Genomic DNA, 23,805 nt, shown 5'->3' with positions numbered 1-23,805 from the left:
CACTCAAACGATTAGCACACCGCGGGCGGGCGTCCAACGCTGAGCAGGAGCGGTGTGTTTCGCCTCGATCGGAGGTAGCACACGGTGTGCAACGAGGAAACGATGTGCTTTGGGAACTTCCCAAATAGTCTTTAAAACTACCATTTTGCCACTATTTATTAGCTACCACACCACCTTAGCACATGCATTGTGACTGCCCTTAACTCTTGGCTCAGGCTCAAATTCATAACTCAACTATGAAATTGGCCAATCTAGTTCTTGAACTTTCTATTTGGGCTCAATTTCATCCCTAGTCCTATATGACATGCCTAGTCAACAATAGATGATCTAAAAATGAGTCAACAGATATAAATAAACTCTTTAACATCTGATTTTACATCACATTCAATGTGCCATAAAAAATAGTTTAATAATCAATTAGAATGCACAAATAAACAAAATTGTAAACCTTCTATTCATAGACACAAGATCAATGATAATTTATTTTTGTTGTATCAGTGAATTATGGGTTAATACAACACATTTGGTAACATACCAAGAACTTTACATGCATTTTGGGATGACTTGACATGCCACATCACACTAGAGTTGAAATTAAGCTCAAATGAAAAGTTTGAGAATTAAATTGATCTTTTTGATAGTTGAAGGATGAATTTGAGCTTTTGGAGGAATTTAAGGGATGAAATTGCCTATTTTACATTTTTTGAAAAATCTAGTACCCAGCCAGCAACCTTATCCTTTAGGCAAGGTCGTCGCGCCACCGGTGGCGTACCCCCGCCCTGCCCGAGGTCGTCGTTGGCGCTACAGTCCTCCGTATTCGATGAGCTCTTCCGACGGTGAACTCCTCCACAGCCAGCCACACAAGCGGCAAGCTCTGATGGTGGCTATGAGCTCTTTCGCAGGCACAACTGGATTGTGCTGGGGGTTGAAATAATTCTCTCCTTTTGATGTTGCAGTGGTAGCTTGTCTCGCATTGCATCAATTGAGATTTCGTACAATGTTCGGGAAAGCTATATCATGCTCGAGTATTTTTACCTCTCTGGCCAAGAAGATTTAGTGCCACAACAGCACCATCTTCAACTCCGGTGAGAACTCCGGCAGATTAAGGTTGGGGGTTCGAGGTTGGGGTTGGAGGTATATGTGACCTACGGGTCTATAGGGATCCGGGGCGGCATGGTAGCGGGTGGTGGTGGCCAGAGATACGGCGGCAAAGCAGAGGTGGCGAGGGCATCACCGGAGCCGGGCGGCGGGGGAACCCCGGTTGGGCTGTGCAGGATGGGGGCGAGCATCGACAGTACCTTTGCGTGGGAGCATCGGTGCGGTTGAGACAACGGCCCGGAGGGGAGGAGGAGAAGGACGATGAAGGAGGGAGGGCGGGCAAACGACAGTGGGGGGAGGAGAAGGAGGAGGATGGAGGGAGGGCAGGCGGACGGCGCCGGCGAGGGAGTGGTGGGTGGCGGCGACACGTGGGGAGAGATGGGTGGCGGCACGACTGGAGGCGCAGGTGGGGTTGGGGAAGATGATACTTTGTTAGATCTCAACCGTTGATTTGGAGATCCAACGGTTATAGATTTAGGTGCGGAGAATAAAAAATTTATCGGATATGATGTAGACAATCCATCTATGTTGCGTGGTTTATGATGATACGAGCTCAATCCAGTGAGCTTTTAATGTTGCAATCGTTAAAGAAAAAATGTTGCATTGGATGATCTCTGGTGTCCGGGGTGTTGTTCGAGATGTTCCATCGTTGATTTCTGATGTTGTGGGGCGTGATTCGAGATGTTTCATCAATTGATTTTTGATGTCTAGTAATAGTTTATTTTCAAATGTTGTGTAGTATATATTGTGGTGGGGAGTTTTTTCAATGACTAGTGTGATTTGGTGGGATAGATAAACCGGTTGGTACCGGTTAGTAGGGCCGGTCAGCCTGCATTTACTGATTGGAAAAAGTTGAGTTTACACCCTTTAACTATCGCAAAAATATGATTTTCAACTTTAAATTACAAAACCAGATAAGATTGGTCATTCAAATCGAAACCGGACAAATTTGATCTTTATGGTGGTTTTGTGTTTTTAAGAAAAATTTAAAAATTCTAATGAAATCTATAAAATCAAAACTATCATTTTAAAATAGAAAAATATGAAACTAGTATCAAATTTTTTCTTAAAAATATAATCTCTCTATCATTGCTCTATTTGAATTTTATTTATTAAAAAATAATAGGCATACAAGCAACCAAATACTATGAGCATAAAAAGATGGATACAAATAAATGACAAGTACAGTGTCAATAGATAAGTTACATTTTAGAAAAAAATTGATACCCATTTTGTTTTTTATTTCATTTGAATATACTTATGATTTTTTAGTTTAAATTTAAATATTTTAATTTTCATAAAATAGAATACACCTTCAAAACCACCTAAATAGTCAAATTTACCTTGTTTTTTTTTAGCAAAAACCGTGGGGCAAAATCCCCCGGCAACATTAAATAAATAAATAAAAGTTTGGGAAACTTACAGAAGTGGCATAACCAGAGGTTAGCCAAAGAGAGGAGGAGAAAGGAGAGAGGAAGTACAGTAAACCAAAGCTTAAATTACAAGGCATCGAGCCAAAAGTTTATGGAATCATGGAGAGAAGACTTAATTCTGCATAAATGACCACGTACTTCCTTCTTGAAATCATTTTTCCAGGTAGCCAAATTCGGAGCCTTCCCATTGAAAGTGAGGGCATTTCTTTCTTTCCAGATACACCATGGACCTATCATGACCACTTCCATGAAGAAAGGAAAAGGGAAAGCTTGCTTAGCAGTAGAAAGCTTATCAAAGATGTTGCCCCCATCATTCCAGAAAATACCCAAGACAAGCCATCTGCAGCTTGAGGTAGAACAAGAGAAGAACAAGTGCTCAATGGTTTCCTCAACTCCATCCTGACATAGGGCACAATTATAACCTTCCTCCAGAAATTTGCGTCTTCTTCTTAACATGTTTCTGGTATTTAGCCTGTCATTCAGCACCAGCCAAGCAAAAATTTTTATTTTGGGAATACACTTGGATTTCCAGATCCAGATGACTGCTGGGTGTGGGGCCACATTAGCAAAGTGATGCTGGTAATATTTGCTAGAAGAGAATCTCTGGTTGCCCCATATGAAAGTCGACTCATCTTTAGTTCCATCATGTACCTGCTGTAGCTGTTCTAGAGTATGCTGAAGCTCTAATAATTCATTGTGTGCCTGCCTGGTCATAGGGATATTGAAACCTTCTAGTTGATCTTCCAAAGTTCTGAATTTCCAGTAGGAGATAGTTGGAGATTTGGCAAACTGAAACAGGTTTGGGAAGGAGCTGGAGTAGATTCTTCCATCAACTAAATCTTCCCAGAAGCCAATCGTGTCTCCTTTATTAGGGGTACAGAAAGCAATGCCCCTATATTTTACATGCAGCCTTAAGATGTCCTTCCACCAGAAGGAACCTTTTTCTCTAGCAAGATGAGGGACAACTTCCCTGTAATATCTTTGCCAGATAAGCTTAACCCATTGCACATTCTCTGTTTTTGTAAAATTTGTCTAATTGCTTGATCAAAAGGGCCTCATTTTGCAGGCTGAGGTTGATGACTCCAAGTCCACCTTTGGCTTTTGGTTTTTGAACTATATTCCAAGCTGCCAGATTGTAACCATTCTTCCTGAAATCACTGCCTCTCCATAAACAATTCTTTCTATGCTTATCAATGATTTCTATTACAGCAGCAGGAATTTTGAGGGAGCACATGTAGTAGGTTGGGAGGGAAGATAAGACTGAATTTACCAGCTGCAAACGTCCAACATAGGAAAGAAATTGTGAGCTAGCTGAGAGCCTTCTTTCTATTCTGTAGATGAGTGGAGCATAGTCCTTAACTTGGGGCTTGGTGAGCCCCACTGGCAATCCAAGATAAGTGAAAGGAAAAGTGCCAATTAGGCACCCAAAAGCACTTGCAAGTTGAGCAGCCTTCTCTTGACTCATGTTAATGGGCAGGAGGCATGATTTATGATAGTTAACGATTAGCCCAGTAGAGATAGCAATTGTATGAAGGATCTCTTTTAGATGCAACATTTGAGATTCACAGCCTTGCATGACTAATATGGTGTCATCTGCATATTGAATTATTGGGAAAGGGTATTCTGCACTCTGAGAAAATGGAGGGATTAGGTGTCCTTGTGCATACTCATAATTAACCACACATTGGAGCAAGTCTGCAGCAATAGCAAAGAGAAGGGGTGATAGAGGGTCACCTTGCCTGACCCCTCTTCTGCACTTAAATTCTTTTCCTGCAACACCATTAAGGAGGATGGATGTAGTTGCTGTGGAGAGAATATCTTCTATCCAGCGTATCCACTTGGAGTTAAAACCTTTGGCTTGTAGGATTTTGATAATGGCCGAGTGCTCCACAATATCAAAAGCCTTTTCAAAATCTAACTTGAGGATGATGATTTCCCTTCTTGATTGGTGACATTGGTGCAGGTATTCAAAAGCCCATCCGAGACAATCTTGGATACTTTTCCCTTTGATAAAACCATACTGGTTGGAATGGACAACTTTGCTGATGTCCCTCTGTAATCTGTTGGCAAGAAGCTTGGCTATAATTTTGAGGGGAGTATTCATAAGTGATATGGGCCTGAAATCATTCACTATTTCTGGGTTATCTTTCTTTGGAACAAGTGTGATATAGGAGGAGTTGATGCTCTTGAGGTTTGCAGAATGACTGTAAAAGTCATAGCAGAGTTTGTAAATGTCCTCTCTGATGATATGCCATGTTTTCCGATAGAACAAGCTGTTAAAGCCATCTGGACCCGGAGCTTTATCCCTAGGAAGGTCTAGAATTACTGCATCAATTTCCTCTTTACTAAACGGAAGACAGAGATTATCCAAGGAACTGCAAGGCTGCATGAGTCAGGAGATCAAACTGCATGGAAGTCTCAATAGAGATACCTAGTCTTCTCTTAAATTCTTGATAAAAAAGTCCACTCTTTTCACCATGATCCGAAACCAATCTGCCAGTGCTATCGGATATTTGACTAATGACATTCCTCCTGTATCTCTCAGTAGCCATTGCATGAAAACCAATCTGACAGCGCTATCAGATATTTGACTGATGACATTCCTCCTCTCTCAGTAGCCATTGCATGAAAATCATTACCTTGTTTTGATAATTGGATGGTCTATCTTATTCGGTTTTGTAGTTTAAAGTTGAAAATCAAACTTTTACGATAGTTTAAGGGTGTAAAACTGTAAATAAAACTTTTCCCTTGCTGATTTAGGCATTCAAATTGACATGACTAGAGATCAAAAAAAAAGTTGACATGATTGATCATTCGATATTTCGATCCTACTATGAAAGATGGCACTGTAATCATAGCCGTTCTAATATACCCCACCAAATTCCAGACTGGTAATTATCCACCTGTTTCGAGACTGCTACTCTAATAGCTGACAGACAAGACTTTACACGTGTCAACAAAGGCACGAACTTAATCGATCAGCAACTAAGACGGACACTAAAGATATACAAGATCTGCAGTAAGGCATTCTTTAGTTACACCAATAATTTGCAGTTGCCAAACAAATGTTTTCAGTTTCCAAGTTACAGATCATGCTGCTCATCTTTGCCGTTGCTTCGACCGAGGACCTAGTGCAAGGAGAATCTTCTTCCTCGGGCCCTGAGAAAAAAAAACATCCATCAAAACTGCATCCAACTAGACAAACTAGTACAAACAGCTAGTTCAGAAAAAAGAACTAATAACAACAATTCAGTAAGACTTTTCCAGACTTTTCCAGAACTAATATCTATTTAGGGTTAGGTTAAAACCAATCAACTGGAGTATTCAGAGTTGCAACCAAAATACACAAGAAAACAAAGCAGATTAGCATATAAAATTAGAAACACATAACAAAGCATCGTTTTCCATGTAGAAAACAGTGGTTTGAGTTAAACAATGTTGCAGCTGAAGATTATTGGTCCTTGTAGAACAATGTTTAGGGCTCCAAGACAAGAAAACAAGTCAAATGGAGAACTTTAGTGATTGGAAGAAAACTTCTGCTTTGCTACATTTCATTTCTGACATCCATTAGTAGATGTTCAATGTAAACAGGGAGGCCTTTTAAATTTTGGAAGATACAATGCAGGTTCAATTAATAAAAGCATGGGTAACAATTTTCAGCGAAAAACATTCGTAGAATACAGTTAGCCACTCTTCCCAGCAGTAGTTGGATAGGGGGCTAGTTAATCTTTGTAGCCAAGTTGCTGCCAAGAGCCAAGGCAACAAGGCGCAAGCAAGACACCACAAGACACTGTATCACCTTAAGAATACTGGTCGGAAACGGTGAGTATAAACTGAGGTTGGATCTTTTTCCCCTATATATATTGAGAACTGAGACATCAGCCTAGGTTGTGCCACAACTCATATTTACTGGGAAGGGACAACACGAAGCCCTCTTATTTGGGAAGGGACAAGGTGCTTGTCTTCTGCCTATGCTTTCTAGCAATTATATCCACATTATGGCCATATATGCCAAGTGTATATGCTTGGAGTGACAAAAGTATGTAATATAGCATAATATATTTAACATGAGCTCTATTTCTACCCCAAAGAAACCTAATCAGTTTACTTTGCTAATAGAAACAGTATGATTCTACTTTTTGATAGAAACAAGAACCAGATAGCCTGTTGACTTCATGATTAAGTGAACTTCACCTAAGTCTCTTATCCATAGTCTTTAATTCAATTTAACCGCTATAGCAACAGTACTGAGTAGGAAAAATAAACGTAAACTCTGAAGTTTTCATACATTGCACATATGCACACATTTTGGCAAGTCCACATCCTAAGTGTTTGCTTTTCCACAGAGATGCTAATATGTTGCAGGTTAGCATGGTAAAGACCAAAAGGCAGCACATTTCTAACCTACCATTGGTACCCCCATGTCCTTGAGGTCACTCTCTCCCATTTGCTTCAATGCAGCCATATCCACCTGCAAACAAGTAAATAGTGTGCCCAGAAAAATGTTGCAGTATCATCACAATAATCACTCCATAAGTTATACATCCTAATAATCTCATAAATTCAAGCCTATGCATCACAATAGTCACATAGAAAGGCATAAACTTAAAAAAAGGCGTACCCAGTGCCGTAGGCTTCCCGCACTTAAAAAAAAAGGTAACAAGTCTAACCCATTGGAAAACAGGTAAAAAGCATGAAGCCCTAACAATGAATAGATAACAATGCAAGACTAATGATGAGAACTTAAAAACAAAACTGCAAAATTCTACGAAGTAACAAGCTTTCTAAAACCGCAAGAGCTCTTCTAGAGAGCACAAGTTCATGATCCATGCAATGGTACAAGGACAAAATTGAAACAAAATGTGTGATATTACCCACAAAAAAATATTTAAATAGATTGAAGCAAATAATTTAGTAATCGAAGCCTCGAAGGTTACCTCCTCGGCCTGAAAGAGAACAAGATACTTCTCCAGTCCCAGAGAATTCAGCAATTCAGTAACCGTTTGCGGGACTTCTTTCTGCAAAATTTCATAGAGCAATGTCATAACAAGCACAAGCAGTAGTAAAGGATTGCATAGACTAATGAAATTCATGTGACTCCATATAATTTGTTAGTACAATTTCGATAAGGAACTTAGACTCCTAGGTAACCATGGGCAAACTGAACAAAAGTTAAAAGATCGCATTCGTTTCAAATGTGTTTTTTCTTTGATAATATAGCAAGTTTCAGTAACCTGTATCAGGAGCATCAATGAATGATCATTTTTCAATGTCGTTAACTTCAGAAGGTTGTTGGTGTTTTAAATTCTAACAAAGTTGTTGATACTAGCAACAAATAACCACAGAAATGAGCAAATATACTACCACTCCACCAGGACCAAGCCAAAGTGCAACACGGAGATTATTGGCAAAGATACATATGTCATAATTTCAATTTCTTGTTTAAATGTTAGTTTCATAATGCCTACAGCATTACAGATCAGATAGCAGATGTGCCGATGTGGTTTCAGAAACAACTTGAAAATGGTGTGCGCAAATAAATCAATGAAGTTGGCTCTAAAATTTCTTTTCTTTCCTCAGAAGCATTGATAAATTCAGGTCCATGAGAGGAAGTGCAGATACAAACCACAACAGGGGCTGTAGGCAGAGCTGCACTAGACGAAGTGATTCCATTAGCTCTCTGTATTGCATCGACAGAAATGGTGGATTTGCCAGAATATGGTTGAGCTCTTGATGTGTCATGAGCATCTCTTGTAATAAAACTCTGAGGTCTTGAGGAACCAACAGATCTAAGGGATGGCATAGACATAATCTTATCATAAGCTCTTGGTGGAGATGCATCACCCCGAATTCTTGTAAGCCTTTCAGGTGATCTGTGCCTCAAACCATCAGCTGTCCATGAGGGGTAAGGTTTTCTTGAAGACTCCATCTTCAACAAATCATCCGCACTTCTTGCAGAAGGAACTCGACTTACAACAGCAGAGGGGGGCCTTGATCCTAGGACAGCCTCCCTCGAAGAATATCTAAACCTTAACTCTGGAGGATTGTCTCTCATATCATACCTAGCCCTTGATTCTGGTGCATGGCCTCTTGCATCGTATCTCGACAAATTCTTCTGATTTCGGGAAAGCTTTTCCCTGAGATCCACTCCATTCTGTTCTGCACCACCATTGCTCCTCTGTAACAAGCCTTTCCTCATAAGTTTCAGTCTCAGATCATCCTTGCCAACCTGGCGATCTTCAAATATTTTGCAGGCCAATGCAACAACATAAGTAGTGTTGGACATCTTCAAATCCTAGTGAACGAATACTAGAAGTTAAGGTTTATTATCACCTGAACCATCATCTCCATGTGAGCTATCACTCTCTGTCTGTTGCCTGCAAAGTGAAAAAGCGACCACAGTGCTAAGAAATCAATTAAGAGCAACCACGGTACAGAAGAACATAGAGTGAGCTAAAGCTTGCAGTGACGGAATGTAACAAAAACGAACATAAACTGGACTACATGTACTATGTTCTTTCAAAAGAAAATGCTTTACAAAATATATGCTAAAGGTGGATGTTATATGCAGTGGAGGGTAGCGTAATGCATATCCAAATATATAGATATGCTAATTTGGTAAAATATGGACAAGAGCTAAATTTTGGACTTGGGCTGATAATGAGCTCAATGCCACACCTGAAGAGAGAACAGTATATGAGTATTCAGTAAATTAATAACATCTGCTTCAGATGATCATCAATAAAGTGGAAAAAATATTTGATAGTAATAACGGTAATGCAAATACATAGGCTACATGATGCACTGAAATTTACACTAATACATAAGAAGCATTTAGGCAAGTTTTTGAGTGACAAAAAGTTTCACATCGTGAAGCTAACACCATAACACAAAATTGGGGGTAAACTACCACACAGAAATGAATTCTGTCCTCATGTCATGCTGCAAAGAATCCTATGGATAGTACAACATAGCTAAGAAATTTTCAGCATTTAAAAATGATGAAAATAGCAGGTCCAAGAATCCTTTGGATACCTTTTGTTTCCATGCCAGCTTTCATAAAAATCAGAATCAGTCACATTACTTCCTAACCTCTCCCTCAAAGATCGTTTTTTCCCCGACAATGGCACTTCATCACCATTAGTAACATCAGATACAGCCCTCCTTTTGACAACCTGTGGTGAAGAAAATAAAGGTCAAGAAGCTAATATCAAAATTTTATCAAGAATTGGGAATTCTTAATATGCAAAATGCAAGTAGGAGATACAAAAGAATTGGCAACAGTTCAGCTAGCATTTCACCTCATGGAAAATGTTAAAATCTGGTCTTGAACACTTTAACAAGTCCAAGATACCTTAGAAACAATTTATTATACATAAAATAAAACATACACATGCACATACAAGATGTAGCGTAAGTGGCTTTACTGAAAAGGATTGAATGACACTAGCAGCATAAAAGATCTGGGGCACTTTAGATCCTAATACCTCATCACTAACAGCACAAAAAAATCTGAACACAGAATGTGCATGCAACAGATTGGTAATCTTCAATATAACCAACAGGTACAAATAAACACTACTGGAAAGGGCATGCCCTAAACAAAGCTTGCAAGAGAACATCCATTACACAAGCTTCTGTAATTTTCCCCAAGTCAAAATATTTTTTCTGTCATCCAAGAGCTATCAAGTATCAAGTGCTACTTACCACATATGCACATAATACCAGTCCCCTCTTATTTCTCTCCAAGCATGCTGAAGAGACAAGCAAATAATACAACTGCAGTAGATCCAGAGATCCCTCTGCTAAACTCCACATCATTAGAACGAACATATATGTACAGCTTGTGTCAGCTCACACACCCTAATAGTCAAACCTGAATCTATTAAGTTCTCAGTCACCCACAAATCAAGCCACCTTCACAAGATGACACCAGCGTCCCCTGAGCATGGCAAGTTTTTGTACCTTCGGCAGATAACAACCTAATCCAACAACATGCATGGAAAATTCGACACACCAAATCGCGTACCATCCCTCAAACTAATGCCCGACACCCCCGACGCTAGATTCGATGTTTAGCCAATAGCTACACAGACCTCCACCAGATCATTCTTCTGCCCCCCCTTTCCTCTTCTGGTCCGTTTCTAATCAACACCCTGAACGACGGCGAATCCCTAGCGGAGAATGACGACAGGGGCGGCGCACCTGACCGCTGCGGCCGAGGGTGATGGTGACCTGGTGCCTCGAGGACGCCGACGACGAGGCCATCTCCGATTCTCCGCCGCAGCCCACGCGCAGCGGGCTCCCGCCCGAAGCCTAGGATGGCGAGGGGCTCGGCCGCTCCGGGAAGGGGCCAAGTGGCGGTTAGGGTTTCGGGGGAATGGAAGATTGAGGCGTGGGAGGAGACGGAAGTTTACCGACGCGAGGGCGTGGGACGAGATGGGGAGTGGGGGAGGTGGGAGGGGCTCCCTTTGGTGGCGCTGCGCAAATAGAGTGCGTGCGGGCCTTTTGCGCTTTTCGACAGCATTTTTATTTTTTTTATTTTTACCTGATTTCTGTTGCCCTATTTTTACAGTTTTGTTTACTTCCCTCGTGACATCATTCATTCATTCTCCAGTAAACAGTTTTGTGATTTGCTCGTGGTGAACAAGGATTGCGGGCGATGGTGGATGGCCCCATTAGTGGGATTCGGGGCAGGTTGATCGTTGAATCCAAACGGTTTTTCTTTTCTTTCGTGAGAATGAGATGAGATGATTGAGATTGAGGAGTACTGTAGCTGTTTACTCTGGAGGCGTTGGTATCAGATTCAAGGTAAGCTAAAACGTGAGTCCTTTCATATCAAAATGCCAAATAAACATAAGTTTAGGAATTTATCTATTATCTATACTGATGGTTATTAGTGTCTTCATTTCTTCTAAATATGATAAAGCACTTGAAACAAGCTAACTAATCTATTTTAAAATTAGTTAGTCTAATTCTAAACACCACGTATTTGGATGTCTTTAGCGTCGTATTTTTAGAATATATATATATATATATATATATATAGTACTTTACAAAGCATAATAAGATAGTGAAATAATTAAAACTAGACAAATCTGAATGAGTTTGAGAGAAGAAATATGTGTAGTGGTATTAGAACGTGCTCACATTTGTCAAAACTAATTATGGAGTAGTTTTTATCCACGGTTCGAGTATTGTAGCACATTTTCAAGTGTAGTTTTTATAAGAGACAATATGTTCCTAGTGCTACCTTCCAAGGTTTTTTTCAGCAAATCTCAATGAGAAACATGTTTTTTATAGCTCTTTATGACAAGATGGCAGATTAACATCATTGCTACTAACGCATCTCTTCGTCTTAAGTTATGATTCATTTTAGTTCTATTTAGAATTAGACTTTTCTAAATTAAATCAAGTTTATAGGGAAAAAACATCAACATCTGCTACATCCAATTGTTATATTAAACTCACCATATAATATATCCTGATAATACATTTTTAGTATTTTCTTAATTATTTTTCTAAAAAAATTTGATTAGGACAAAAGCTAGAGTAAAATATTAGAACAAAATTGAGTAGCATTTAAGTATGACAAGATGGATAGCCAGTATGGCTTAAAACTAGAGTAGCATTTAAGTATGATAAGATGGATAGTGAGCATTGGTCTAAACTATCCATCTGAATTTGCAATTCAAAATTTCAAAACTATCACATCGAAAGATAATTTTATATGCATGGAGTATTAAATTTAGACAAAATAAAAGACGAATTACATAGTTTGTTTGTAAATTACGAGACAAATCTAATGAGTTTAATTAATTTAATACTTCAAATATGCAAAGATTCTATTTCAAAAAAAACTTTCCGGACACAAACTAAACAAGGAAAATAGGATGACAAAATGCTAAGAAAGAGGCATATAGGCTATAGCATATGTGCTAAGAAAATGCTAAGAAAGCGGCATATAGCCTACTTAATCCATAATTTGCAACAGTAATGCTATAGTAAATAATCTCTAATGATGGATTAATTATGCTCATTAGATTCGTCACGCGATTTACAACTCATCCGTGCAAAAAGTTTTATAAATAAATTTTATTTATTACTCCGAAATAGCAAGATTTCTTTTCAAAAATTTATTGACCAAAACATAAGTCGGTGACAACGAAGGATTTTGATCACTTCTTTCGTTTTGGAATCGGGTATGCACACGAGGATATACTCTTATTACTATGCACCCTAGAGAATCCGGCTTCTCAGCGCTCCACCCCCCGCGGGCGACACGTGCACGGGTGGGGCAAAACCGACGTGGGTCGTCGAATCCCAGGCCCCGCCTGCGCTGAGGTGCCGCGCCGCCTTCCCTTTCTGTGGGGCAAACCGGCCCGCTTGGCTCTCCTCCGCGGCCCGCTCCTCTATCGCAATACGGTGTTCTCCCTTTCTTTCCCGGTGTTCTGGAGGCGGCGTGGTAGGGTTTGGGGGAGCGTTGAATCCCGCCGTCCTCGGAGGGGCCATCCGCGGGGGAAGCTGTAACAATCCAAAATTTGGAATTCAAATGGAAATACGAATTCACCAAAGTTTGAATGAAGTTTAGCTAAATTCAAACCTTACACGTGGCCCCCACACGTCATTCTCTCTCTCTCTTTCTCTCTACTCTCTCATTTCTTTCTCCCTCCCCTGTTTTGGCGCTCGACGCCGAGGTCGCCGGCCGCCCCTCTCCGCGGCGCCGCCCGCTCCGGCCATCCCGCGCCCAACCAAGACCACCCCTAGGTCCCTTTCGTCCTCCTCTTGCTTTTCCCCCACCGGGCCCTTGCCGCCGTCGACCCTAGGCGCCGGAATCCGGCCACCCGCCCTCCTCTGTTTCCCAACCCCGCGAAGGACCTCCAGTGAGAAGAAATAGAAGTCCAGGGGCCTAGATGCAAGATTTCCTTTCCTTTTTCTTTTGTTTTCCAAAACAGCAAACTTTGAAAATGCCTAGAAATTCGTAGAAAAATCAGAAAAATGCAAATCCAAATGTTCTGGAATCCTTGCAACAAGATCTACAACTTTCATTACATGTACATATTTATTTTCTGTCTGTATTTTAATCTAGAAAAAAGATTAGATTACATAGGTTATAATTATTCTAGGAGTTCTACTCACTATCTATGGGTTATTTTTGGTGGGTAGCTACTTCATGACATGCTTAGATTTGTGTAAAAATTTGAGCACCATTTAATACTTTTAACTAGATGAAACCCTAGTCTTGGCTAGATCTAGTAGAATAATATATTCTTTTATTTCTGGATGTTCTGATTTAGATATACGTATGAAACTTATTCTGTGTATTTAAAATAGTAAATGAACACCACTGTCCAAATTTAGTTAATTACAGATTTGTGTAGCTATTCCTTTTATTTAATCCTTGTTTAGTAGACTTTAATTATGAGAAATAATTTGTGTTGTTTGTAAATCATGAAAATATTTCTGAGTGTTCTTTTTGAATAGCTTAGCTTGTCCATGAAGTTTGAGCACCAGTTCATGACTAGAACAGAAGTTAAAAATGAATCTTGTTAGATTGATGTCTGTTTTGTTTATTTTCTCAGAATTAATTCTGTGTATATAAAATCATGAAAAATTCACAGTAGCTAATTTATCCCTGTGTCGACCTCCTGTTAAATTTTCAGCTTCTGTTTTGCTTTGGTCTGTCCTGTATAATTCAATCTTGTTCTAGGAGTTGTCTGAATGAATGAATTGTTCGGTTTAAATGGATGCATGAAATGACATGATTTTTACCGAGTAGATTGCTCTTTGTACCTTCTGTTTAGAATAATTTTTTCTGAAATTGTTGTTGTTTATGTACTGAGTTATTTAATTATTAGCAAGCCATGACCTGCATGTTATAGGAATCAACTACTGCTTGTTTGTGCAGATAGTGAACTTCTTTTGTGCCGTTGATCATGATGCCATGGGTAGTTAGAAATGTAGTTAACTACTCTATAAACAATTACCCATGTGATATGATTGTTTGTTACTTGTTAGACTACAACTTTATCGTGAAGAAAAAATAATAACATCTATATTGTTGAGCAACTCGGAACTTTGCATTTATACATATGCATTGCTGCATTTCATTTAGGTACGATAGATGAACCACGTGAAGGATGTCACGTTGAAGCCGAGACAGAAGACGGTGAATGGTGGACACGTCTAGAAGATGGATGGATGGATCCCGATGTGCATGATCCCAAGGAAGGTACTTGCCAAACGAGTATCATCTAACTAACACTGACCTAGTGTTATTCCCAGGCAAGCCCCGGTGCACATCCTATGATTTCAATTTATGACATCTATATATGTTTCTATTATTTGTGCATTAGGTTTAGGAATTATTTGGAACTCTAGTTGCATGATCCCTAGGTTCTCTGTAGTTATACTAGTATGTATAGGACGATAGAAATGCTATGCTTAATAAGATCTCGGTAGAAGTCGAGTGATTTCTGGTCACTCGCGAGATATAGGATGTATCGTTATTTTGAGTATATGGAATAATGGAATAGGTTGGAGAAAGAAAAGAAAATGGAGACCGGACGGGGAAAGGCTAGCCCGTCTGTGTCGATTAAGGACCGTTCGTTGTCTGGCCCTGTGATCGAGTTTGAATTGTACTAACTGCATGCCGGGAGTAGGAGGTAGTCGAAACCGGTAAGCCGAGTACTGCCTTGCTTCGAAAGTACAGGAACCCGCACCCAACTCCTGGGGCGAGTCGAGTAGTCGCGGAGAATTGGGATGCATATGTTTACTTTTGGTGGTCTCACGTTGAGCTCGGCTGACCATATGTCGTTGGGCTGGTTCCTGTAGTTCGAGGCGGGGAGGGGAATGGTTGGTATGTATAGTCCGACGGGGCAAATACGTGCCGTGTTGGTTAGGTCCACTTTGTAAGGTTAAATCGGATCGATTCGCTGATAGTCGCTCTCGGATAAGAGCACCTTTATCACAGCACTGCATCGTAGTAAAGATATGGAAGAGAATAAGATGATCAGTATAGTTGTACCTAATCAATTGTTTTTCCACACTGATTGGTATAGAAATGCAAACCGTAGAAAATAGGTAACTATTCCTAATCTTGAGCTAAAATATTGAAAGTCGGGGCTCACTCTTAAATGCTTTCCGCAAAACAACCCACAGCTAGAAAGCCGTGCATGTCTAGATAGTGGGCTATGTATATCTATAGTCGGGTAAATCTTGCGGAGTATTAGTATACTCAGGGTTGTGGCTCAAACTATTTCAGGTCAGGATGAGATAGACTTCTGCCCTTGTTGTGCTAAATTCATCCAGCTTGGCGCGGATGGTTGGAGGTGGCCGGACCAGATGTTTAGTCCTTGCTAGTTACAAAATCACACACCCGTGGGCTGAGTGTGTGATTCGATACTGCGCTTCTTGTATTATAGACGTTAGATTTTCTATATCGGGCTTTGTTTAAAATAAAGTTGCCCTTGTATATTGTTTATGTAATTAAACCAGGGTTGTAGAACTTAATGTACTCTACTCGATATTGTAATCGTATTTCTATGTACTCGTCATGTTTGTACTGCCTGCGCTCACCTTCGCATGGGACTACTGGTGTTTGTTTCGATCGGAATGTCGGTTTCGAAAGGACTGTCAAATTAAATCGTTAAGCCAAATGTGCCTGATGGGTTCAAATGATGGCCATTTAGCTTAATTTGAGTTTTAATTTGGCGGTTCTGTCACAGAAGCCTTTGCCGGCGCGCCCACCGGCGGGAGCGGACGACGCCTCCGTCCTTCCGCCGCGCTCCAGCCTGAACGGTTCTGTTCCTCCTGCATTACCTCGGCTGCCTTCTGTGTTGAGGTGAGTTCCAGATCTATGCGTCTCGGATGTTCGTGCTTCCGTCGGTGACTAATGCCCCTCTTCTGCGCCTTCGGTGTTGTGGAGGCGGCCTAGGGTTTGGGGGAGCGTTGAATCTCGCCGCCCTCGGAGGGGACCGTACGTGGGGGAAGCCATCGGCGGCGCGTCGACCGGCGGGAACGGATGCCGCCTAAGTCCTTCCGCCACGCTCCGCGCTGAAAGGCTCGATTCTCCTACATTTCCTCTGTTGTCTTCTGTGTTGAGATGAGTTCCAGATCTACGCGTCTCGCTTGTTCGTGCTTCCGTCCGTGACTAATGCCTCTCTTCTGCGCCTTCTTGGGGTCTCTGAAGCTGTGTCCTCCTGTGCGCCGCTTGCGGGTACCTGCTTGCCTCTGCTTCCTGAGTCGGGGTCGTGGTGGTCTGAATCAGGTTCGTGAATCTGCTTTGACTCCTCTGTTCTTCGTTTGTGCATCTGCGTACACATGCCGTTCCTTTTCGGTTTGCTTTGTGATGCTGTTTGTGCTTAGTACTTCGCGCCTTTGGTGCGCACCCTTGCTACCAGCTTGTGGTCGGGTCATTGTCCTGAGTCTCTGTCTGTTCTTGGTAAAGTACCTGATGCGTCTGTTTATAATTTTTTGCTGAGTTCAACCTCGCCGTGGAAAGTGAATGTGAAATACGAAATATATGGTCTACAAATATCTGGCACAAATTGCTGCTGTTCCTGGTACATTTAAGAAAGAAATATCGACTATAAATACCTGATTTAGTATTTCTATGCTGTTTGTGCTAAGTAATTCTCTATGTGTTGTTTGCTTTGCTGCTAAAAAATAGTATTATGCCCATTCGGGCCGTTGGCGCTGTTTGGGGCATTCCATGGTCTGTGCCCCTTATTTGAGGTGTCCTTTCCTCTCTAAGTCTTTAGATGGATCCTCCTGCTTCGTCGCGCCGTCGTTGCAGGGAGTCTATCATTCCCGGTGGCAGAAATGTACGTCCTAGGTGTCCTGCACCTGATCTGGTAAGTTCACGGCGCCGGCGTCGAGAGGCTGCAGCTGAAGCCACTCTAGCGGCTCGTGTTGATGCTGGTTGCGGTAGGAATGGTACAACACATCTTCTCTCTTTCATGCACCCTGGGATCGGCCATGATTTCCTAACTTAGGTTTTCTGACTATACACGTCATTTCATCAGGATGCATTGGGCTGTGATGATGAAAAGGCAACTGGCATGCTCATCAGTGAAACTAAGGTAAAAAAGCACATCCTATTCTATATGTTAGATTGAAGCATTACCTACTCAGGTCAGCATTGTCTTTGCTTGTGAACATTAGGATCGTTTCAAAAAAACTACTATTTATACCTTTTGTGCCTTTTTTTCTCCTTATTCAGGAACACATGGTAGCATCACTTTACCTGCACGATTGCTTCGATTAAATCCTATTCTACATGTTTGATTGAAGCATTACCTACTCAGATCAGCATTGTCTTTGCTTGTGAACAATAGGATCGTTTTTTTTAAAAAAACTACCATTTATACCTATTAACCAGAAGACAATATGGTACTAGAATTCTTGTGGTTGTTTTTTCCTGTCTTATTCAGGAACACATGCTAGCATCGCTTTAGCTGCACGATTGCTTCAGTTAAACAAACAACAACATGTTTTTGGATTCTGCTCCCTCCAGCAAAAAAAAAACTATACAATCTAATGCAGGTACGCCGTGGTGTTTACATTCCACGCCGTTTCATCCTCAACCAAGTTATGGATGCTCTGAAACTCAAGGTGCATAGCTCAGCCTATGACTCCACCTTCGAAGCCCTCGGCATGGAAACAACATGGATGCATGTTGATCTACCTTGTGGAAACCAGCCCGGATCAGATTCGACCACTGTCATCTTTGGTACTCCACAGGCATCTCATAGTGAAGCTGATGAAAGTGCATGCCAGGCAGTGCTCAACTACTACTCCAATGCTAGAGATGTGAAGATCGACGACTACAGTCACAGTGCTCTCAAAATGAAACAAGAACAGCTGGATGCAAGCAATTTTTTCTGCAATGCCATGCAGGACAAAATGGTTCGCCTTGTGCTAGAATGTGATGCTGCTCTCAATGCTGTTCAGGACTACAAGCAGAGCAATGATATGAAAATCCATACTTTGAGTGAGACCTTAATCAAGAAGAAACAAGATGAACTCAACAATGATTTCTTCTATGAGATCCTACAAGACAAGGTTGATTTACTTCAAGACAGGAATATTCAGAAGGACCGCTACAACCTCATGGTGCATGACATTGCTTCCATCTGTGGCCAGTTCCATGACCTGCTCCCGATTAAAAAAATTCAGCCTGATCAGAATATCTCTGAGTACACCGAGACTGGATTCGTTTTTGTTGGCAACAAAAACAATCCATCTCGCATTGACCAGCTAGCTTTGGCTCTCCTGAAGATTCTACATGATGGAATCGTCAATGAGGCCAAGCACGCTGCTACTCCATTCTGTAAGTTCATGCCTTCTTACCAAAATAGCTTACTTACACGGCTATACTGCACCTAGACATTGCTCTGACTAAATCAAAGTTTGTTTTAACTGTCTATGCAGGAAGATATGAGCCTTCAGGCCACTGTATATATCAGCCTACTACTATTAGCAGTGCCTTAAAATCACGGAAGCTCTAGCAGACTCTACACCTATCAATGGATTCTTTTGCGTTGTTTACCATTGAGCGCTAGTGATTATGGTAGACCACTTACTTTTGACAGTTGCCATTGCCACATACTCTGACGGCAACACCCACAGCAGCATTCTTTTGGGTGTCCCACCGTGACACACACGCTTGCAACAATCAGCGAGAATATGCTTCAGAGGATAGCTTACACACAACGCCTTAGAAACCAGCTTGGAAATCATGAAGATACACCTGCAGTGAAGCCACTAGCTCAGCTTCTCAGTGCTAAATGGCTCACAATAGGGATCTGCACAAGCAAACTTCCTGGTTTCGACTTTGTGTGTATTTGGATGACCAGCTTTTGGGTTCCAGCTTGGCTTATGAACCTGTGTACTCTATCCTAGCCCGTGTAGTGCATCGGCTCAGGTGTACCCCTTAGTTCAGGCTACCAAGTGCTGACTTCTGTGATGCTTTTGAAGCTGCAAACTAAACCTTAGCAATCAAAAGTGCCCTTTATGCTATCTGTGTGTTTTCCAATTCCTGACAACCTACTATTCGATATGGTGTTAAATACTTGTGCATCGACTTAAATGCAATTGCGAGTCCTATAACACCATACATCAAACCAACATAAACAACAAATAAAACAAAGAGTGCTGCTTCATATAGCCACAAAGAGAGATACATTACACATGTTTCTTATATTACATTTCAGGGACAAGCAGACTTCCCTACCCATATTCAAACATACAAACCATAGCTACACCTTACACACTACCAAACACACGGCCACACAAAATCTAAACGGCGCTGCCCACAAGTTGTCTCAGTTCTCATCCATGAAGTCCCTTGATAGCTTTTCCAGTGCAGCGGTGCCATCCCAAATGTTCTCTTCAGCCCAGACGGCAGCTCCATGAGCAAGCACAGCAATAGAATTCCTGGGAGAGCCACTGACAGCATCAATGGTGATCTCTTCCAGAGTCTTCTGAAGTGTCTCAAGATCATCAAGTAACAGAGCCCATCCAGACCTAAGCAGCTGATTGATCCTATGCAGATCTTCGTTCTCCTTGCGTAGAACTTCTATAGAACTAAGGTTAAAATCCTTCACCACAACACCAAAATCCCGTTTTGCTGCAACAATCAGTGCTTTAGCTGCAGCCTCCTCTGCCCCGTCCTTAGTCATCGATGCTAACCCCGTCGCCTCAAGGAGAGTCAAATCATCAATCTGACCTGCTAACTGAATAACCACAAAACCCGTCGCCACATACGGACCATCAACCATACGCAGTGAATAAGGAGTTGATCCTCCCAAAGCTTTCACCACAGCATTCAAAATCACGTGATAGGAGACGAGCGCAACAACAACTCCTACACCGATAAACAATAAGATCACTAATCGATCAAATAGAACCACAAGATCAGAGTGTTTCACCTTCCGATTGCTGGCCCAACTGGCTGCTGCAAGCACCAGAAATCATCGCCATTGCTTCATAGCTCTGCCCTTCAGCACTATGGATTTTCACGAACAAGGACGGTGCCAGGGAGTGATGCTGCCCCAAATGAGGACCAGCCTCCATTAATATGCAGCGCCTGCCTTGCCTCCAACGAAAACAACTACAGGAACCGACCTACCTGCCTTGGCTGCAACGAAAGCTAACGCCCAGAACCGACCTCTTCCAACTAATTCAACCCATAGATACTATCGAAGCCCACAGAAGACGCTCCAGCCATGGAAAAAAATGGCTCAGCTCAGGAAAAAGGCCAGAACCAAGAGACACTCCAGCCTGCACTTTCTCATCCATTCCTCCACACGAGCGCAGCGTTAGCGCGCAATTTACCTAGTATGTAGATCTATATCGCTCGAAGATTTCGAAGCCTATGGAGGCCTTTGCATATATATATATAGCTGGAAGATTTTGAAGCCTACGGAGGCCTCTACCACTGTTCACAAAGGCATGCCCGGCACCTGTCATGTTCCGTCTCATGCGGATCTTGCGTTTCTTTCACGTGGTGTGAAACTGACGTGACGCGGTGGAAAACGGACACAACGGCAGGTGTCCTCATCCTTCACTCCCAAACAAATCGATTGCTGCTCGGTGCTCGCCCTGCCCCCGCCCTCACAACATCCGCCGCCCACCGTCAACTCCTTGCTCGCTTCTCTCGGCGGCTCTACTCCACTGCGATCACAGCCAGTTTGCCGGTCGGTGCGCCTATTCGTGCATGGGCATTGGTCATGCTGGCGTTCCGAAGCTCGCCGGTGAGGAACCAGCCATTTCCAGCGTGTTCGCGAGCCATCACCCAGCTCTAGCTGCACCCCGTCCTCTCGCTTACTAGTGCGACCGTGGGCGCCCCCCTCCTATGTGCCCGCCGGTTCCTCCTCCTTATCGACCCCCATGCTTACCAGGCCACGTACGAGGACATCTGCCGCGTTCTGGCAGATGGTCACCACGCCAGCATCCGCTAGGCCACCATCGAGGTCGCTGAGGCATTGTGCTAGCATGAAGTTGCTGGTTGCCGCTGCCATGCTTCCTGCTCCGTGCTTGCGGCCGTTGATTTGACCATTCTTGCCAGGTCCGAAGTAACCTTTCCTGCTGCTAGAGCTTGCACTTTAGCTATTTGATGAAATGCCAGTTCAAGCTAATAAATTTATTGCACCTTCTTTTTCACTGTATGTTATAAATTGCTATAGCCAATAATACTCTCCAAGGTTCAAATTGTATTTTGCTTCAGTTGAATGAATAGCAAGGGGGAATAGTAGAATTAGCTTTGCTTTTATCAGCATTCAGCCATACTGCTACCGTTGGATCAGGTAGCTTACATAAAAACACAACTCTCATTATTTCTTCATCTGTGTTATATATGATGTTCAGAACATGGATACCTCTGCTTTTTATGTTCATGACTTAATTCGCTTCAGCTTTTCAGCTGGTAAGAATTTAACATTCTGTCTATCTTTGCTAAACGCCACTGCAAAAAAGAAATGAAGAATTGTTTTAAACCCTTGCCCTCTTACAAGGTGGATTTTCTTTTCTTTCCATGAGCATTCTCTTTTGCCATTGCTGTAACTTTAGCATGATGTATGCCTGCGATGCTTTGAGGGATTGGTGAGAGAAAGGCATTATTACAAGAAGGCAAAATTCTATCCTTCCCCATGCATCGACACCACATACTGATTAAATATATGATTCTAAATAATACATGTTGATCAAGTTGAAATTTTACTGTTACCGGATTAATTTATATATTAGTTTGCCTCAACAACTGTTCTAGGTCGTATGTCAAACTTACATGTTTGGTAAAATCTGGTAATATATTAGTCTTAGAGGTACATCAACTTGAACACAAATGTAATAGAACTGTCATGCCTGTTCTTGATTCCACATCTATATGAAAGTTGTTGAGACTGTAAAGATCTATACAGTGTTGATGGTATGCCAACCCTGAACTTCTTAAGGATGCTATTCCATCCGTTTGCTTTTCCATCTCCAATGCCTGCTAATGATATATCGTGCAAATATCTACTTGCTTTGAGACTTTCTAATCCAGTGTGGTTTCGGAAGACTAGCTAATCCAGTGTGGTGCGGCCCAAGGCCAGCACAAGATAGCTCAAATGTCTAATTTTCCCCTTTGGTCTTAAAAACCAAGTATCTAACTAAAGACTATCTATCTCTACCTGCAGACATGTGGTTTTTCCTGCAACGCTAAGACCACCTGACAGGGTTATGTTTCTGTAATGAATCGAAGACTCCCACCTGACGGGGTTATGTTATTTTTGCATAACTAAGTTGAGCAAATCTTACTTATTCAAGCTATATGTAAATTAATGTGTCAAGTCTTGCTATGTAATGGAGCTTTTTTTTTTGATAACACTATGTAATGGAGCTTGCTATCCTTTCTCCATCAGACCAAGCGGGCAGCTGCATCACTGAATGTCCAAATTCAAATTTGTGCCTCGGTGCCTCACTACAATTGTCCAGCGAACACTTCTCCCATATGTAAAAATGTGTATTGCACGTGACTGGATTGGTATGACAGTACGACCCAGTTTAACGCTTCCACTGATTGCGACTTCCACTGTAGTACTATACCGCTGCCTGTTTGATTCGCTGCCCAATTGCTGGCGCAGCGTTAGCGCACCCATCATCCTAGTTAGACATATGGGTTGTGGCCAGGGTTTACAAAACCGGTGGGAACCGGTCCGGTCCGGTTTCGGTTTGGGCCGGTACCAAACCGGCCCAAATTCAAAATTCAAATTTGAATTTAAAAAATGAAAAATTTCTTAAAATACTTCAAGATGCGACGAATCTAATGGTGTCAAATTTTCTCAAAAAATCGTTCGTTTAACATATTTTTCGGGCATTTAAAGTTAAACAAAAAAAGAAAAAAAATGAGACGGCCCATTAAGGCCCACTTGGTAAACGGTCAAATCGGCCGGTAAACCGGTCAAACCGGCCGGTATACCGTTCCAAACCGGTTACACATGCGATTTTGAATTTGGATTTGAATTCAAACCGGTCAAACCGGCCGGTAAACCCGTCTAACCGGCCGGTATACCGGTACGAACCGGTTAAACTGAGTTTTTTGAATTCAAAATTTGAATTCGACCGGTACCGACCAGTTTCCGACCAAATCGGACCGGTATACCGGTACCGGACCCGGCGGTTTGGCCGATCCGGTCGGTAAATAAAACCCTGGTTGTGGCCTCGTGGTTCACAAACATTCACAACACGACTTTAAAAAAAAACATTCACAACACGCATCTCGAGGCACCGG

At 41.8% G+C, this 23,805-nt stretch overlaps 3 protein-coding genes across 8 annotated transcripts; 1 reads left to right on the top strand and 2 right to left on the bottom strand.

Annotated features, from left to right (window-relative positions):
* Positions 1-5,314: 5,314 nt before the first annotated feature.
* On the bottom strand, positions 5,315-10,990 carry LOC120681986. Of its 2 annotated transcripts, none has more exons than XM_039963693.1 (7): positions 10,737-10,990; positions 9,567-9,706; positions 8,865-8,908; positions 8,158-8,768; positions 7,469-7,549; positions 6,940-7,002; positions 5,315-5,690 (listed from the first exon to the last, which is right to left on the bottom strand). In XM_039963693.1, exons 1-7 carry the CDS (start codon positions 10,797-10,799, stop codon positions 5,631-5,633), a joined length of 1,062 nt encoding a protein of 353 aa, XP_039819627.1. In that variant the 5' UTR covers positions 10,800-10,990; the 3' UTR covers positions 5,315-5,630. The 2 variants fall into 2 exon arrangements, with proteins under 2 accessions (XP_039819627.1, XP_039819626.1); XM_039963692.1 differs by lacking the exon at positions 10,737-10,990 and adding an exon at positions 10,239-10,660.
* Positions 10,991-16,272: 5,282 nt separating this feature from the next.
* On the top strand, positions 16,273-19,553 carry LOC120683335. Of its 5 annotated transcripts, XM_039965409.1 has the most exons (6): positions 16,273-16,374; positions 16,459-16,800; positions 17,294-17,468; positions 17,558-17,614; positions 18,078-18,864; positions 18,966-19,553. In XM_039965409.1, coding segments are annotated over exons 3-6 (867 nt in total). In that variant the 5' UTR covers positions 16,273-16,374; positions 16,459-16,800; positions 17,294-17,447; the 3' UTR covers positions 18,968-19,553. The 5 variants fall into 5 exon arrangements, 4 of the variants coding, with proteins under 4 accessions (XP_039821343.1, XP_039821345.1, XP_039821344.1 ...); XR_005678772.1 differs by lacking the exon at positions 16,273-16,374 and having other exon boundaries at positions 16,386-16,800; positions 17,287-17,468; positions 17,966-18,864; XM_039965411.1 differs by lacking the exon at positions 16,273-16,374 and having other exon boundaries at positions 16,391-16,800; positions 17,287-17,459.
* A 123-nt stretch (positions 19,554-19,676) lies between these two features.
* Positions 19,677-20,613, bottom strand: LOC120683337. Its single transcript, XM_039965412.1, has 2 exons — positions 20,465-20,613; positions 19,677-20,400 (listed from the first exon to the last, which is right to left on the bottom strand). The coding sequence occupies exons 1-2, from the start codon at positions 20,607-20,609 to the stop codon at positions 19,859-19,861; spliced, it is 687 nt and encodes a 228-aa protein (XP_039821346.1). The 5' UTR covers positions 20,610-20,613; the 3' UTR covers positions 19,677-19,858.
* Positions 20,614-23,805: the final 3,192 nt, after the last annotated feature.

This window comes from Panicum virgatum, chromosome 7N (genome assembly GCF_016808335.1).
Source record: "Panicum virgatum strain AP13 chromosome 7N, P.virgatum_v5, whole genome shotgun sequence".
In the NCBI taxonomy this organism is placed as follows: Eukaryota; Viridiplantae; Streptophyta; class Magnoliopsida; order Poales; family Poaceae; genus Panicum; species Panicum virgatum.
Note: the sequence above shows the minus strand (reverse complement) of the source record. Positions and strands in the feature narration are given on the sequence as shown.